The sequence below is a fragment of the Cynocephalus volans genome, chromosome 1 (assembly GCF_027409185.1).
Source record: "Cynocephalus volans isolate mCynVol1 chromosome 1, mCynVol1.pri, whole genome shotgun sequence".
Taxonomy (NCBI): Eukaryota; Metazoa; Chordata; class Mammalia; order Dermoptera; family Cynocephalidae; genus Cynocephalus; species Cynocephalus volans.
Window position 1 is genome coordinate 34,465,387 of NC_084460.1, and position 15,046 is coordinate 34,480,432.

Below are 15,046 nucleotides of genomic sequence, written 5' to 3' on the forward strand. Positions count from 1 at the left end.
AAGAGAGGGAAGAGTTGAAACCTGGGTGATTGGGTCATGTTGGTGTCATTTACAAAAACAGGATGCTTCAGGGGCAGCTAATTGGAGAGAAGGTGATCAAGCTCCTGTCACCTAGCAGATAGATGACAGCCTTATGGATAGATGACAGCCTTATTTCTACATCTGTGTTTCTTAATTGGGTTTTCATTATCAACCCCCTGCCCAGTAGAAAAGTTACACTAAATTTATATTCTTCCTAACGAGAGAAATTAAATGTTAAGGAATAAGATTTATAAGGTAGGGTTGAGCAATGGAGGGCTACAAACCATTGTAATATCTGAGCTATCCCCCTTACCCTTATCCCCAAGCACCAATTTTTACCCCTGAAAATCAATATTGCTCCTGATAAGAATGCATGTTTTATATGGAAATTTCTTATAGGCAATTGGAGAGAAAGGACTGAGTCTTGGATCAGGTCGTGGTTAGAAATGCAGACTTGAGATATCATCAGTTCTGGGCTTAGGAACAATAGAGAAAATCATGGAGACTAAATAAATGCCATGCAAATTTAAAACATTTAGATGTTAAAAAAAGAAAGCAAATAGTAAAAGATATTTTCAGCAGTCATGAGATAAAAGATTAAAAACTTTCTTATAGAATGATTTTATTTAACCTATTTAGAAAAATCACTAGTTTCCAAGTTGATAAATGGACAAAGAATTGGAATAGAGAACTTAACGAAAGAAGAAATACACTGATAGTTCTCAAATAAATGGAAAATAAAAGAAGGTTACCCTTTTTGCCAAAACATTGCTGGTAAAGTGTAGTGACCCAAGTTCAAGGGTTTGGATTCCCTTAGTGGCCAGCCACCAAAAAAGAAAGAGTGTAGTGAAGCTGACATTTTAAAATATTGTTGATGGCTTTGCAAATAGTATCACTTTTAGGAACTTATTTAGCAGCATACTGTATTTCACTGGATCTAAGATACCATCATGTGTAAGACACATCATTTTATGTATCACTGATAGAGAAAAAAATGCTGTCCTGATTTCAGTGAGTTAAAGTATAAAAAAAAAAAAGCAACTCTTAGAAATGATGAAATATGGTATGTCATAAACCATAAAAATGACATTATCCTTTTGCATAATAATTTGGAATTTGTCCTGTGGACATCTAGTAAATGAGGAAGCTTTATCCATGGAAGAGGTTTGTTGTAGCAATAGAAACACTAATTAAAATGGAACTGTTGAAAAATGTGAAGAATTGCACACTGTAGCTTATAACCACAGAAATAATGTTGTAGTATAGAATTCCAGTTTGTGCTTTATGGAAAGAACACCATTCCCACAAGGTGCTCTCTTAAGAAGTTCTGTGGTCACTGGCTCCCTTAGGTTTTGGTGCCTAGCCTTGGTCCAGTCATTTGTTGGAGGAGTCCCACAAGGGAGGAGCATTCCAGCATTATTTTCCTCAGCATCCATTGTGGGAAATGGGAACCTCCTTAGAGGGCACCAGGGCAGGTCTCCAGCACTAGGAGGCACAGGGCAGCGCTGGTTCTGGAGATGGTTTCGAGGTGGCTTGCAGCAGCCTGGGGTGGGGTAGGGCTGTATCCGGGGCATCACAGAGCATGGGGCAGGCCAGGGTCTCACCTGTTGCTCTCTTTGCTACCTTGTGTAGGTGATCCAGATCCGGTGCTGAGGTGCATTGTTTCGGGATTCTTTGCAAATGCGGCGAGGTTTCATTCTACTGGAGCTTATAGGTAACATGATGCTTTGTGAAGTCATTTGTTAAAGGAGAAATCTTAAAAATGACCCAAACCCACAGAAAGCTGACATTCAGAGATGCTAGAGAAGTTAAATAATTATTTTTAATTTATTATCATTCCTTCTTCCAAAACTGGGTTGAGTTTAGCTATATAGCTTTAAGCAAAATATCTTAACTTTCTGTAAATATTTCTTAAATATTCAGCACATCTGCATGTCGTAATGTGTGTTTAGAAGGATGACAATTAACATGTCTAGAAGCTGGTAGTATTTCAATTGTAATAATAGAATGATAGGACTGGAAGGAACCCTTAAAGGTGATCTTTCCCAGAGAAGTTACTTTTGCCCTTGGGTAGTTTATTATGTTTTTAGAGATCCACAGGAGTGAAGTCACCAGCTACTCCAATACATTGTGGCCACATTTGGTGTCTTTGAAGGTTGGCAAGTGTTTCTTCATCTGCTGGAGGTATCTCCTGCTACAATCTATAACCTATTCCAGTTCCATTTTCTTTTTTCTTTTTTTTTTTTTTATAAAAGATGACTGGGAAGGGTATCTTAACCTTTGACTTGGTGTCATCAGCACCACGCTCAGCCAGTGAGCAAACCGGCCATCCCTATATAGGATCCGAACCTGTGGCCTTGGTATTATCAGCACCACACTCTCCTGAGTGAGCCACGGGCCGGCCCTCCAGTTCCATTTTCTAGCCATAGAAAATCACTGATGATTGATGCCTTCCTAGTAGCTGTTAGTATATTCAAATACAATAAAAACTAAAGCATAGCTTAGCCTTCTTTTCTCTAAATTACATCGTTCCAGTTCTTTGAATTATTACTTTTAGTCTGTCTTCTGTTCCTTGGCTTGCTTTAGTTTCTTAACTTCATTGTGTTCTGTTTAATGCATAGCTGTCATCGTTTTCTATTCTTTAATAAAGGAACGATCAAAAGGCTTTCTCCCCAGGTCTTCTTTGGATTTCCTCCATCTATTATTTTGCCATTAATTTTTTTTTTCCCCCTTAGGAAATCTTACAGGTCTGTTATCTTGAGGTCAGCCAAGATATCCCTTGTTGTGGATACTGGGCTTCTGTTAATAAGTCCAGAGTTGCACTGAACATTTTTTATTTTGGCAGCCACATCTGCTCCATCTAGTGTCCTAGTAGCTGACTGTTAGAACTTAAGGATAGCACTTTACATTTATCTCTAGTAGGTTCTATTTGTTACTGCAGGCCAAGTGTTCTAGCCCATCAGTATCATGATTCTGTTGCCCATCATACAATCTCCCCCTCCCTACTTTGAGTTGTCCATGTTTGAGGCAATTCTTCCAGTTTGGAGGTGACACCCTCCCCTCTCCAGAGGCCTTACATCTTTCCCAGGGAGTACTGCTCACTTGTCATTTTCATTGCCTCCGCTCTCCTCAGGAGTGTTAATTAGCAATTTCTACTGGCATTTTAAAAATTCTTCCATCAGTGTCCTTAACGAAACTATGGCCTACATTAGAGGTTCCAGGGCCAGTCATTCCTTGGAGACAAAGTTCAGTGTCGATCAGCTCACCACCACCTGGTAAGAAAGCCAGGACCCCAGGATGCTGGCTTTATTACAGTGCTTGGGATGAGCTTGGTCACGGTGCTTGGAGCACTTCCCCCAACAACCAGATTCCTGATGCCCACAGAAACACTCCTTAACTGTGGTGTGGGCAGCAACATCTCGTCTCTTAGTGTTTTCTCTTATGATCTGATCTTACTGATAGTTGTGTGTTCAGTAAATATTTTTTGAATTAAACAATCAAATCTGGGTTGGAATTGGAAATACTGTTTCAGAGAAATTAATTGTCTAATATTGAGTGTCTTTTTTTCACTATTATTACCTCTCCCTACAGTCGTTTTTTTTGGTGGCTGACTGGTATGGGGATCTGAACCCTTGACCTTGGTGTTATAACACCATGCTGTATCCAACTGAGCTAACCAGAGAGCCCTGTATTATCTTTTAATTCTTTTTATCCAGAAACTTTTTGAAATACCGTCATATTATTTCTGTCCCAAAGGAAATTGTTTTGAAAGAGAGCCTGCAGAAGATAAACATAGGCAGAACATTATATTTCTAAATATTTTTTCTAAGTGTCCACATGTTGCTTTTCTTTTCTTCCCTCTTTTGCATGATTTATTCTTGACTTCTGGGGTGGCAGCAAGGGGAGGTGTCAAAAAAGGGCACAAGAAGATGGAGAGAATTGTTTTGTTCCTGTGAAGTTCAATCTGCATGCACTTTTTGGTGATATTATAAACATCTGTGGGAAAGTCTTGCTATAAGCATTTAAAATGTGCTTCAGACAAAATTCTTCTATTTCATAAGGACTATCCGTGACGATCATGAACTGCACATACACCCTGCGTCAGTCCTCTATGCAGAAAAGCCACCTCGCTGGTAAGCCCCTTCCTGCCACTTAGCCTTGTGACTGCTTTGAAGGCAGAGCCCAGCTCATGTTCATCTCTGGGTCACCAGTACCTGGCACAGGGCCTGGAAAACAAGCGCTCTGTACACATTAGTTGACTTTGTTATGCCAAGTCGTCTGTAAAATTTCTGCTCTATCGAAGATCTCCTTATGCAAATGGTGGTATTTGTCTACTCACTCATCCCCTCAACAGGCATTCATTTTCATCCATTGACTAGATCTAAATTCTGCACTGTCATGTAAAACTTAAGAGTCTCATCTGTGAAATGGGCACACCATTACCCACCACTCAGGTCGTGAGGCTTGAGTGAGCAACAGAATGCGTGTGTTTAGTGCAGTGCCTGGCATGTGGAACAGATGCCTGGTAAAGGTAAAGGGAAAAAAGTCATCAGCGCTAATCGTGCTTCCTGACTATCATCATAAGATATGGGAAGTTAGCTCATGCTCCCTTCTTGTTTCAGGGTTATCTACAATGAAGTTATACAAACCTCCAAGTATTACATGAGAGACGTGACGGCCATTGAATCTACTTGGCTGTTGGAGCTGGCTCCACACTTTTATCAGCAAGGAACGGTAGGAATGAACAGTCCTGCTTCCTGTGTTCATTCACTTCCCCAACTCGTGGAGAGATTTGAGCTTGTGACCCTGTAAGTGGAAGGGTCTTCTCATCCCTCCCACTCTGGCACTGTCAAGGGAAATTGCCCTTTTAAAATCTTCTTATGATATTTAATTCTTATCCAGTCAAACAAAAAATATTTAAAATCTTTATAGTTCTTTGCACATCCTGATACAGATATCAGAAACCAGATCAACTGCAGGGACTGATAAAAATGCTGAGTGTGGGGCTGGCTGGTTAGCTCAGTGGATTAGAGCATGATGCTGATGATACCAAGGTCCAGGGTTCCATTCTCGTACCAGCCAGCTGCCAAAAAAAAAAAAAAAAAAAAAAAATGCAGAGTGTGTTGTTTGTGCTATATTGGGTTGATAAGAATAAACCTGTAGTGAAAGAAAATCTTTTCCTTCAAAACCTCTTAGGTGGAAGGGCCGGCCCATGGCTTACTTGGGAGAGTGTGGTGCTGATAACACCAAGGCCACGAATTCGGATCCCTATATAGGGATGGCCGGTTAACTCACTTGGGAGAGCGTGGTGCTGACAACACCAAGTCAGGGGTTAGGATCCCCTTACCGGTCATCTTTAAAAAAAAAAAAAAAAACCTCCTCTCAGGTGGAAAGCAGCAGACTTCAGGAGTCCAAGAGAAGTGTTAGAAATGCAAACTAGAAGTTGTGAGAAGAACAGTGCGGCTATACAAGGGCTTGTTAAAGTGGTAGGATGCAAGCAGTTAGGAAGGATGTGCCTGACATCACCTGGATTCAGATAGATTCTTGGAGAACAGAATTAGCCTAGAAGCTGAGTCATTTTCCCTTCTCAGCTCAAAAACTAGTTTCTTTAGGTCAGACCCACAAAGTTAAAGGGCAGATAGCTCAGAAATTTGAAGAAGATGACAAGCCTGAACTTCTGCATTTGTCTCTTCTCTCCAATAACTGTTTGTCAGCCCGTCACCTCCACTGTGATCGGAGTATTTTTAGAGAGGCTGGGACCTTTAGAAATCACTTAGTGTAACAACCTCATTGTACAACGAGGGTTCCAAAACCCCCAGAGAAACTTGACCGCTTCTTAAACTAAATAATCCAAAGGCACTTCTGTAGAGTACTTCAAAAAGTTCATGGAAAAATAGAATTGAAAGATAATACGAATCTTTTTATGAGTGTTTTGAAGTATTCTTGTACCATTAACTTGTCCAAAACAGATCGACTACAAGAATTTTCCAGATCTCCAGTGGTTGCCCATGTATGGTAGATATTGCTTTGTTGAACACAGTGCAGCACTCCATACCCATCCACAGCCACAGATCACCCGCAGCTCTGTTCCTGGCACCCTTGGTGACTTACTGTCAGCATTATTTTTCAGAGAGTCACTCTCACCCTGTAAAGAGCCCTGAAATGGTTCAAAGTCAGTTTTGTTTATGCTCAACATTCTTTCCAGAAACGAGCACCAAAAATGGCTTCACAGGCAGAGTGGCGTCATCTCCCATTCCCGAGCTAAGGCTTCTGACTTAAGTTGTAGGGGTCACATCAGGTAAAGGGCAGGGAGGAGAGAATTCAGAGAAATTCAGTGAGCCCACACACAGCTGGACAGGGAGACCTGTTCAGAGATTTGCCTTCTAGTTCTTCAGTTTTTCCGCCTGATTCTCAGAGGAATCTTTGTTATCTTGGGAAAAAACCTTTTTAACCTGGCCTTTGCAAGAACCTGTACTGGTCCTTTATCAAGCATAAGTGGATAGGAAGTCTGAATTCCTGTAGCTCATTTAGACCTGGTCCTGTTCACTGTCACCTCTCACGTATACTTGGTGGCGTGCTGTGTCTTCTTTCGTACCTGCATCCTTTCAGGGCCTGTGATTCTCTCTGTGGGCAGTGGGACTTGCTCTCATGAGGTCACGTGGTGTGCTAAGAAGTGGGGTTGGGGTACTGAGCAGTCAGGGGGTGAGAACTCTCACCATGTGTTAGACTGGCATGCCTGCAGTGTCTTTTGGTTATTTGTTTATGATTATTAATGGGGTATCAGGTATGCCTCAGTTGGTCAGCAAGGTATACTGTGCCTCAAATGCATAGTTTAGGATTTCTAGCACTTTTATCTTTACTTTAGAATGTAAAGAATATTTTTATACTTCAATCCTATTATCTGATGCCCATGATTATAGTGTTATGCTTCATATGTTATTTGTGTTGGTAGAGAGTGACATTTCCAGAAAAAAAAGTCACTAGGAGGTGTCCTTTTCCTGTCTTCCCAGCTAGCTCAAGCCCTCTGTGAGGGCAGGGGCTGTCTTTATCTTCATCCTTGAGCATAGTTAATTGGCATGTTGAGATGTGTGGTAAATTGATTGAGTCCCTTATCCTTAAGGATAGGGTACTTTTCCTTGACCATTGTCAGGAACTTCTTAGAAATTTGAGGTCATCTCCAGCCTGAGTCCAGTCTCCTAAGCATGGGTGTTTGGTTGTAGGGGGCTGTCCTGTGGGTTGGGACAGAAGGAGCCATGTTGTGAAAAGAAAACCCTTCATTGACAGCTTCTGCAGAGCCCTGTATAACCAGGGTCAGCCATGAACTTAAGGCCTGTTTTCTTTACTGGTCACTTGAGCTGTTTCCCTCCAGACTGTTTCCTGAGGGGTATAGCATTTGTGGAGAAGGTGTGGACCAGATGGAAGGTTTGATTTGGTCATTCATATGGGAGTTATGTTGAAGTCTGGTTTCTTTGTCTCATCAGCCCCAACTATGATGTTTTTTCTTGTCTTGTAGCACTTGTCCCTGAAAGCCAAAAGGGCCAAGGTCCAGGACCAGTGAGCAGAGCTCAGCTGTGGCTGCAGGGACCTCTTGGTGTCCTCTCCTCCATGCAGCTGCCCCTGGACCCACCACAGTCTCCTGTGGAACCTTCAGCTGCTCAGAAGTGGGCTGCAGCCCGTTCCCTGCCCCTTTCCTTCCCGCCCCCTTAGCACTTGCATTCCCTGCTGGGATCCGGAGGAGTTTGTGCACAGACAGGCCTCCTGCTCTGTTGTACCCAGGCTGAGTGGAGTTGGCTGGGCCATGCTCTTGGGCTCACTCAGCTCTCTCACTCACCCAGGATACCACTGCACAGGCTCACAACCCTCCAGCTTTATGGGCAGTGGGGGGAAGGTTAGCCACTGGAGGCTGAAGCACCACGTGGGCTGGACAGAGGATTTGCTAGGCTGGCTTTGCTTTCTCTGCTGGGGCCACAGCTGTGTTGACCAACGAAGGCTGCTGCCGGGTATGAACAAGCATGTATCTACAAAGGGGTGAGACCTTGGAAACACCGGGGATTTCTGCCAAAATCACCGAGGGACACATCTGGTGGACACAAGGGCTCCCAAACCAAGTAGCCTCTGTTTTTACTCTGCCCTTGTCCCTGTTTATCTGCAGCCAGTAAGCTTGCAAGGGATTGGTAATGGACAAAGAGGACTCGTGCACTGCCCTTTGTTGGCCAAGGATTTCTGTATTTCACAAGTAGGCTTGGCTTCCTCTGAGTACAGTACCACATCCTGGTGCCAACAGCTGGGCCCTAGCGAGAGTTCATTAGCTCAGACTCCATGGGGGGCCTTTTTAGCAGGAATTCAAAATAGTTTAGATGCTCTAAACTTATGTAGCTCAGGAACATAATGATTGTGTATTTGTTTTTTGTTTGTTTGCTTGGGTTCTTGCAAGGGAGTAGCTTTTCCAGCAGGTACTGGTTTTATTGTTACCCCAGGGCTTCTTTGCTGTGATAATGCTTGTTTGCATTTCAACACATGACCGATACAGATTTTTTTCCCCTTGCTGTTTCAGTGACATTTATTTTAAAAAACGCATAGCTTGAAAATTTATTTTTGTACTGATAATAGTTTGGATGTGCCACTTTTGGCACCAAACATGTATGTCATTTTTATTTCCATTTTATAAACATGTAAATAATACTGATAACTTGTTAATAATAGTAAATCTTTATACCTAAAGTAAATGTATTCCCTCCCATCCATGGTTCTCATGGTCTGTATTTTAAGATGGTCCAACTAATTGTTCTGAATGAGGGCCTGATAGTACTAAAAACCCTGTTGTGGCATACAGCAGCTTTTCGGGTCACATGGACATGGGAAGCTCCATAACACAAGATTATGTGACTGAACACCCTCTAGACCTTATTAAAGCAAACCATGGATCATTGTTTAAAGGAGTCCCAAAGAAATGCTAATTCTGGCCTGTTTCCAGTTGAGATCTTCTGTGGAGAGATCAGCAACACATTATTTTTAAAGACTGGCTTTAGGACTAGGGCCGATCCTAAAAAGCTTATGTTGCGTGGAAGGGGAAAAAGGCACAGGGTCCACACCCTCAGGATGGAGCCTCGAGATCCAAAATGGAAGGCCTGGAGGGAGCAGACTGAGGCAGGCACACCTTTGCCTGCTCCCTCTCCCTTTGGGTGCCCGATCCTGAATACCTCTGTCCCCTCTGTTCTTCCACATCTCAGCAGGCTGCCTCACCAGGGCAGGCCTCCCAATTTTGCATCCCATAGTGTGTGACAGCCCATTGTGGGTGGAGATGGATCCTCATTGTCAGAGGCCTGCACCTGCAAAATCCCATGACCTTGGCTGGGGGCTCCCTTGATACATATCTGCAGAACCACACAACCTTGACAGGGAGCAGTGTCCCAGCCAGGGTGAGAGGAATAGCGGCTTTTAACATTGTCTCTTGCAGGTCCTTTGTCCCTGGCCCCATTGGCAGCCCACAGCCATGACAGCAGGGCCTCATTGCTCACAAGACTTTGTCCCCAAGTAGTTCCACAGAATTAGTTCCCTTGGGCTCCACATGGGTCTTCAAATACTGTTAGGGAAGTTTCCCGCAACATTGCTGTGTCTTCCCTCTGAAGCAAGCTGAGAGGGTGGAGGGGAGTTGGTGCTGGAAAACGTGGAGGCAGTGGTGTCCTTTGGCCCAGAGAGGGGCACTTTCTGTATTGTGACTTGCATAGACCCTGCCAGTTCTCTCCAGCTGGTTTCCCTGTGGGTTGGATGTTGCCATCACAAGGAGCCCCCTGGGTTTGTCCATGCTCTTGTTGGTAGCTCAGTCCAGTCAGCAGATGTTGCTGAGCCGTGGGGCTGTGTGCATGCACAGGGAGGGGGGTGGAGATGCTTGACCACAGATAGCTGGATGAGTGGCCCAGGATGGATTGGACAGCGAGAATGACAGGCTGTCAGGGGATTGTGGAGGCCACGTGAGGGCATTTAGAGCCCAGGGCAGCACGCTAAAGAGGCTTCCCCCACCACAAGACGTTTTTTGTGGAAGTGAAGATCATTCTCAAGTTCTGCTGCCCCGTGCATCCCCTCACTGCTGGGCTTTTCACTTTGGCCATGAACTAGGAGAGTTGTATAGTCCCCTAGCTCAGTACTCCTCTATCTCAACTGTTTTGTTCTGGTGGCAGCACAGCCCGTTCGTTCCCTGTGCTGCTTCCACCTCGTGGACTAGGCTCTGCTGTTCTGTCTTCGGTTGCTCCTCTGGCATCCCGTCCCTGCTCTCAACTTGACTTTCCAGGACCCAGCGCTGACAGCTCAGGGCAGTCATTCATAGCCTGAGCAAGGACGTTTGCTGCTGGCCAGGTGTAGGGTTGGGTGGTGGGGGCACAAGGATGAGGTTCCTAAATCGGGGTGACCATGAGACCCCATCCTAGAACTACTGGTCCAGATCTCTGATAGTGAGACCTGGGAATCTGTAGTTTTAAAAGCTCCATCTCAGATGGTCTGATGAAATGGTGGGCTAGGGAATCACAGGTGAAGGAGACAGGAGTTGAAACATGAGGACATCCAGCCTGAGGGGAAGGTGAGCCCCCAGCTGGGAGGTCAGGGCACCGGATTTGAATGAAAGTAGATAAACTTGTTTTTGCACAGGTTGGTTGTACCTTCACATGTGCTTAGATCCCAACCTGAACCCACTTGCCTGTTTCCCTAAAGCACTGTGATTGGTGGGGAGGGGAGGTTGGAATTCAGCTCCAGGTAGGTGGTAGCAGTGGGCACCAGTGTCAGCCCGTAATGAATTTTCTGGACTCCTGCAAAAATGAGAAACATGTAATGAGCATTTTGTAAAGTTTAAGTTTATTCTACATAAAAGACCATCCTTTAGTCTTTTCTTGGTGCTAAAACGTTTTCTTTTACAAAACAATGGTGATATTAGATGGTAGTGGGTTTTTTTGTTGTTGCTTTTCTTGGAAAAATAATATGCCAGTAATCCTACATCAGTCACCAATTAAAAACTACCTCAAAATGAAAACAAAAACTGGCTGATGAAATCTCCAAGTCTGGGAACCCCTGGGCTGTGGACTGAGGACTGCATGGGCCAGTTGGTAGCATCAGCACCAGGCATCCTAGCTGTGGGAAAATGGATCTTAATTGCCAAGCAACTGAGTTTCAGTGAACTTTTGGAGCAGCGGGAGGACTACCTGTCTTTATATCTCATTGGAACGATTCAAATTAGCAGGTCTCAGCCCCCATATCCCTTCTTCACCTCAAGATCAGGTCAGATATTTTCCACTCTCCAGTGACTCATCTGGATTTGCAGGATGATGGAACTCTGGCTTTATCAGTTTAACCTATTTTTTTCTGAGCCATTCGAACTGGAAATAGCCTATCAAATAATTTTGCAAATAGCTGGCCACTTTGGGGGAGTAGCTAGAGTTTGCATGGCAGGTGGTCTGGGGAGGGCTTGCAGTCCTGGGTCTTCGTAGTCATTGCTCCCTTTAGCAAGCAAAGATAATGGGTTGACATCCCTGGTGAATCATGGAGATGTAACCTTGTGTACTCTGGGTGGTACTGAACTTGTTCAAACAGGCTGTCTCCTTGCCTGCTTGAGGGGCCAAAGAGATTACCAGCGCATCATTTTCCCTGGCCTGTGGCGTATGTGGTCTCTGCTGCCACTGGTAGGTTCTACTGAAGGCAGTGAGCAAGCCACAGAGGCTGGGAGGTCCATGAGGCAGTGTGGGTGGGGTACAGTAGTTAATGCCCCAGAGTCTCCATAGCCAGGTGAAGGCCCAGCACTGGCTACTGCCCAAGGCTTCTGAGTCCTTGTCTACTCATCATGTACCTGAATACAAATGTCCTCACCAGGCTTTTTGCAGGCCTTAGCCTGACGGGCAAACCCCTGTGTGATCCAAGGGTAGACAGGGCTCCTTCCTGCCTCCTGACCACTGCTGTGGGCCTCTGTGTTTGGTCCCCTGGACCCTAAGAGCAGGAATTGACTGATACGGACTTGTCGGCCCACCCTCAATTATTTTAGCCATTTTCATTTGATTGCTTTTTTTCCGTTTTAAGCTTCTGATTTCAAGTACAGTCTCAGGTTTGCCTGGTATCTGCTGTCACTGCGTTTTCTCTTAACTGTTCTTTAGATTTTTGTTTTACTTGTGGGTGTGCTTTGCCCCTTTGACCTCTTGGACGTAAGCGTTATTAACCTTTTTACTGCAAAGTTAAAAAGAATACAAATGTAATTTTCTTTGTTTTTATACTCTTTTCAAAAGTATTTTTTTCCTTAACAGTTATTTTAACTTCTTGGTTTTATTTATTTAATTAATTAATTTTTTATTGATTATACATATTTTTTTGATTTGATGTTGAGATTTGTTGGTCAAATCAATATTACTAGTATGTATATTGTTACAAATTGTACTTCTTTATGCTCTACTTGTTTGTTTTCACCTTGGTTTGTACATTTATGTACAAAAAAAATGCCATTTAGTTTTGTGGCAGTGGTGGTTCTGTAAGTATTTTCTTCTATTATTTTCATCTTCCCCTTTAATATACTTGTTTTAAATTCACCTTAACAATTTACCTCTCATTTTATTTTACTTCATCTACTCCCCTTCTCTCCTATCTCATTATATTTAATTTGCTTTAGCGGTTGGCAGAAGGCCTACCTTTAGGTGTGGGAGCTGGGAGAAGATAAACATCAACAAAGGATTAAATGGCAAGAATATACGAGGAGCTCCTATAAATCTACGATAAAAGCCCCCGGTAGAAAAGAATGGGAAAGAGAACAGGCACTTCATAGAAGCAGACCCAGAAGTCTACCAAGCCAAAGAAGAGATGCTTCAACACGGTCATCAGAAAAGCACAACTAAAGCAACAATTAGATACCACTTTGCACCCATTAGATTAGCAAAAATTGGAAGGGTGGGTAGTGGAAGTGCAAGCTGAGATATGGAGGCCTCCACGCAGCTGGTGTGCCCGTCAGGTGAGGTGTGTGCATGCCCCATGGCTCAGCAATTCTGCTCTGGGTGTATGTTCCCAACGAAACTCTCACCCGGCTCCACAGGAGACATGTATGAGGGTGCTCCCCCAGTGGGCTGGGGTGGGGGTGGGGAGTAACATCACCCATCCGTGGGGGGTTGCAGGGGAAATGTAGTGGGCGACGCTATGCAGAACCAAAGAGCAGTTTCTAGCCATAGACGATATATAACATAGACCTTCAAAACAGCTGAATGAAAAAAGTAAACAGGACAGGGCTGTTGACACAAACTGAAAATGCATGCTCACAGAAAACAATATAAGGATTGCAAAAATATGTACAACCAAGAAGATGCACGTTAAAAGTGTCTCTAAGGGTGGGAGTAGGATGTGAGGAATGGCGATAAAAGAAAATTAGAAACGAAATAAAACAAGGTGAAAGGAAGGAGCCTCATGTTTATTTGGAAGAAGCCTGGGTTTTAGGACATTTATCCCTTCTTATTTAAGGTTTTAGACGTGTGCTGGTGGCCCCATGGAGGCGAAGGTTGTGGGATTGCCTTCCCAGCTCATATCCTGCAGGAATCACTGCTACCCTGGAAGGAATGACCCAGTGAGCAACATGTTGCTTACATTCCCTGTCACAGCACAGTTTTACCAGATACGTGATCTCCTGATGCCCTTTTAACTCACATTTATTCTCCATACCCCACGGTAGAGTTAGTTTTCACTGGTAATTTGAAAGCCAGCAGCAGCAGCAGGGCTTGTCTGATCACCGAGGAGGGAAAGGCACACATCCCCGTTATCCTTTTCAGTAGAGGCGAATGAACTCGCTGGAAAGCCCTCCCCAAATTCATGAAGAAACAGACAGATGGTAGTAGCTCATGGGGTTTATCTGGGCAAAGCTCCTCCAAGTTTCCAAGAAAGGAACCAGTAGGACAAATTACATCATTTTAAGTCCTTCCTGCTGAGCTGAGCAGCATCCTTACGATGGGATGTATGCTCCTGAGAGTAGCTCAATCTCCTAGACTTAGCAGGCTCAGGGAGATGGAAACGTGGGCTTCAGTCACGTCCCCCTCGCCCTTGCCTGGTTTAATGGTTAAATTGCACATATTGGCAACTGCTTCCAGACTAGTTACCCCAGCGGGTATAAACTACCCAAATGTTATCACAAGTTGAACAATACCACCCTCGATCTTCGTTGTAAGGTTCCTGGAATTTATGATGCAGAGAGCAATGGACAGCAAGTCAGTAGCTCGTGTTATTTTAGTAAACCAATGTAAATTCTTGGCAAACAACTTTGGAACTCTCCCTAAGTTCTCCCTTTCTCCTTTAAAAAATGTATTTGTAACTGCTGCTGGATGGAGCACATTTTCAAGGCAACTTGAATTTGTGTTTTCCCAAGCTGCAGTCCCAAACCTTGGCTTGAATAAACTTTGCTTTAAATTTTTGTCTCAGTTTCTTCTTTAGGTCTACACTCTCAACTGACAGGGACTCTTGTACCTCTATTTCAGCTGTTGGCACTTTTGCCCTTGGAACTGGCCTGCATCGTTCTGAGCTAGATTTGGCCAGATCTGCCAAAGAGAACTGGATATGCCAGGGCTTTGGAAATCCTGTGGTGAGTTTTTATCATTGGAGGAGTGTGTAAACTTCAGCTGTTTGCTGCCCCTAGATGTGGCTCCCTCTCTCCTTAACATTGGCTTGCTAGTGATTTAGAACTAGTTTAATTAGCTCTGGTGTCTGATTTTCCAAGGAATGCCTTGCAGGGGGATAGAAATCTGGGTGAGGTTAGTGAGCCAACATGCAAATTGGAGGAGGCCACCAGGGAACTTATTAAATTTAAGTCTCACTCTCAACTTTTCATTGCTTGAGAAGGGTATTCTGAATCATCCTGGGTGTTCCTGATTTCAGCTGCAGACTCATAAGGAGGGCAGATTCTGGGACAGTTACCTGTCCCAATGATGAGTTGGGGTCATGGAAACCCAGCTTCAAGGGAGACAATGTAGGTTTCCTGTTTCCAGATTAATAAACCAACGTCAGCCGCCTGAACTGTGACGTTGCC

The 15,046-nt window shown here is 44.0% G+C and overlaps 1 protein-coding gene across 5 annotated transcripts in view; it reads left to right on the top strand.

Moving 5' to 3' along the window:
* DHX35 (DEAH-box helicase 35) overlaps window positions 1-14,404 on the top strand; it is a 73,112-nt gene extending 58,708 nt beyond the window's left edge. For 2 of the 5 annotated variants that reach the window (XM_063092564.1, XM_063092582.1), the window contains 4 exons: window positions 1,654-1,735; window positions 4,083-4,154; window positions 4,644-4,755; window positions 12,659-14,404. In XM_063092564.1, the coding sequence (XP_062948634.1) occupies window positions 1,654-1,735; window positions 4,083-4,154; window positions 4,644-4,755; window positions 12,659-12,706 (314 nt within the window). In that variant the 3' untranslated portion in view covers window positions 12,707-14,404. Of the gene's footprint in view, window positions 1-1,653; window positions 1,736-4,082; window positions 4,155-4,643; window positions 4,756-7,534; window positions 8,637-12,658 lie in introns of those variants that run through there. The other 3 variants (XM_063092573.1, XM_063092590.1, XM_063092600.1) reach the window with 3 other exon arrangements.
* Window positions 14,405-15,046: the final 642 nt, after the last annotated feature.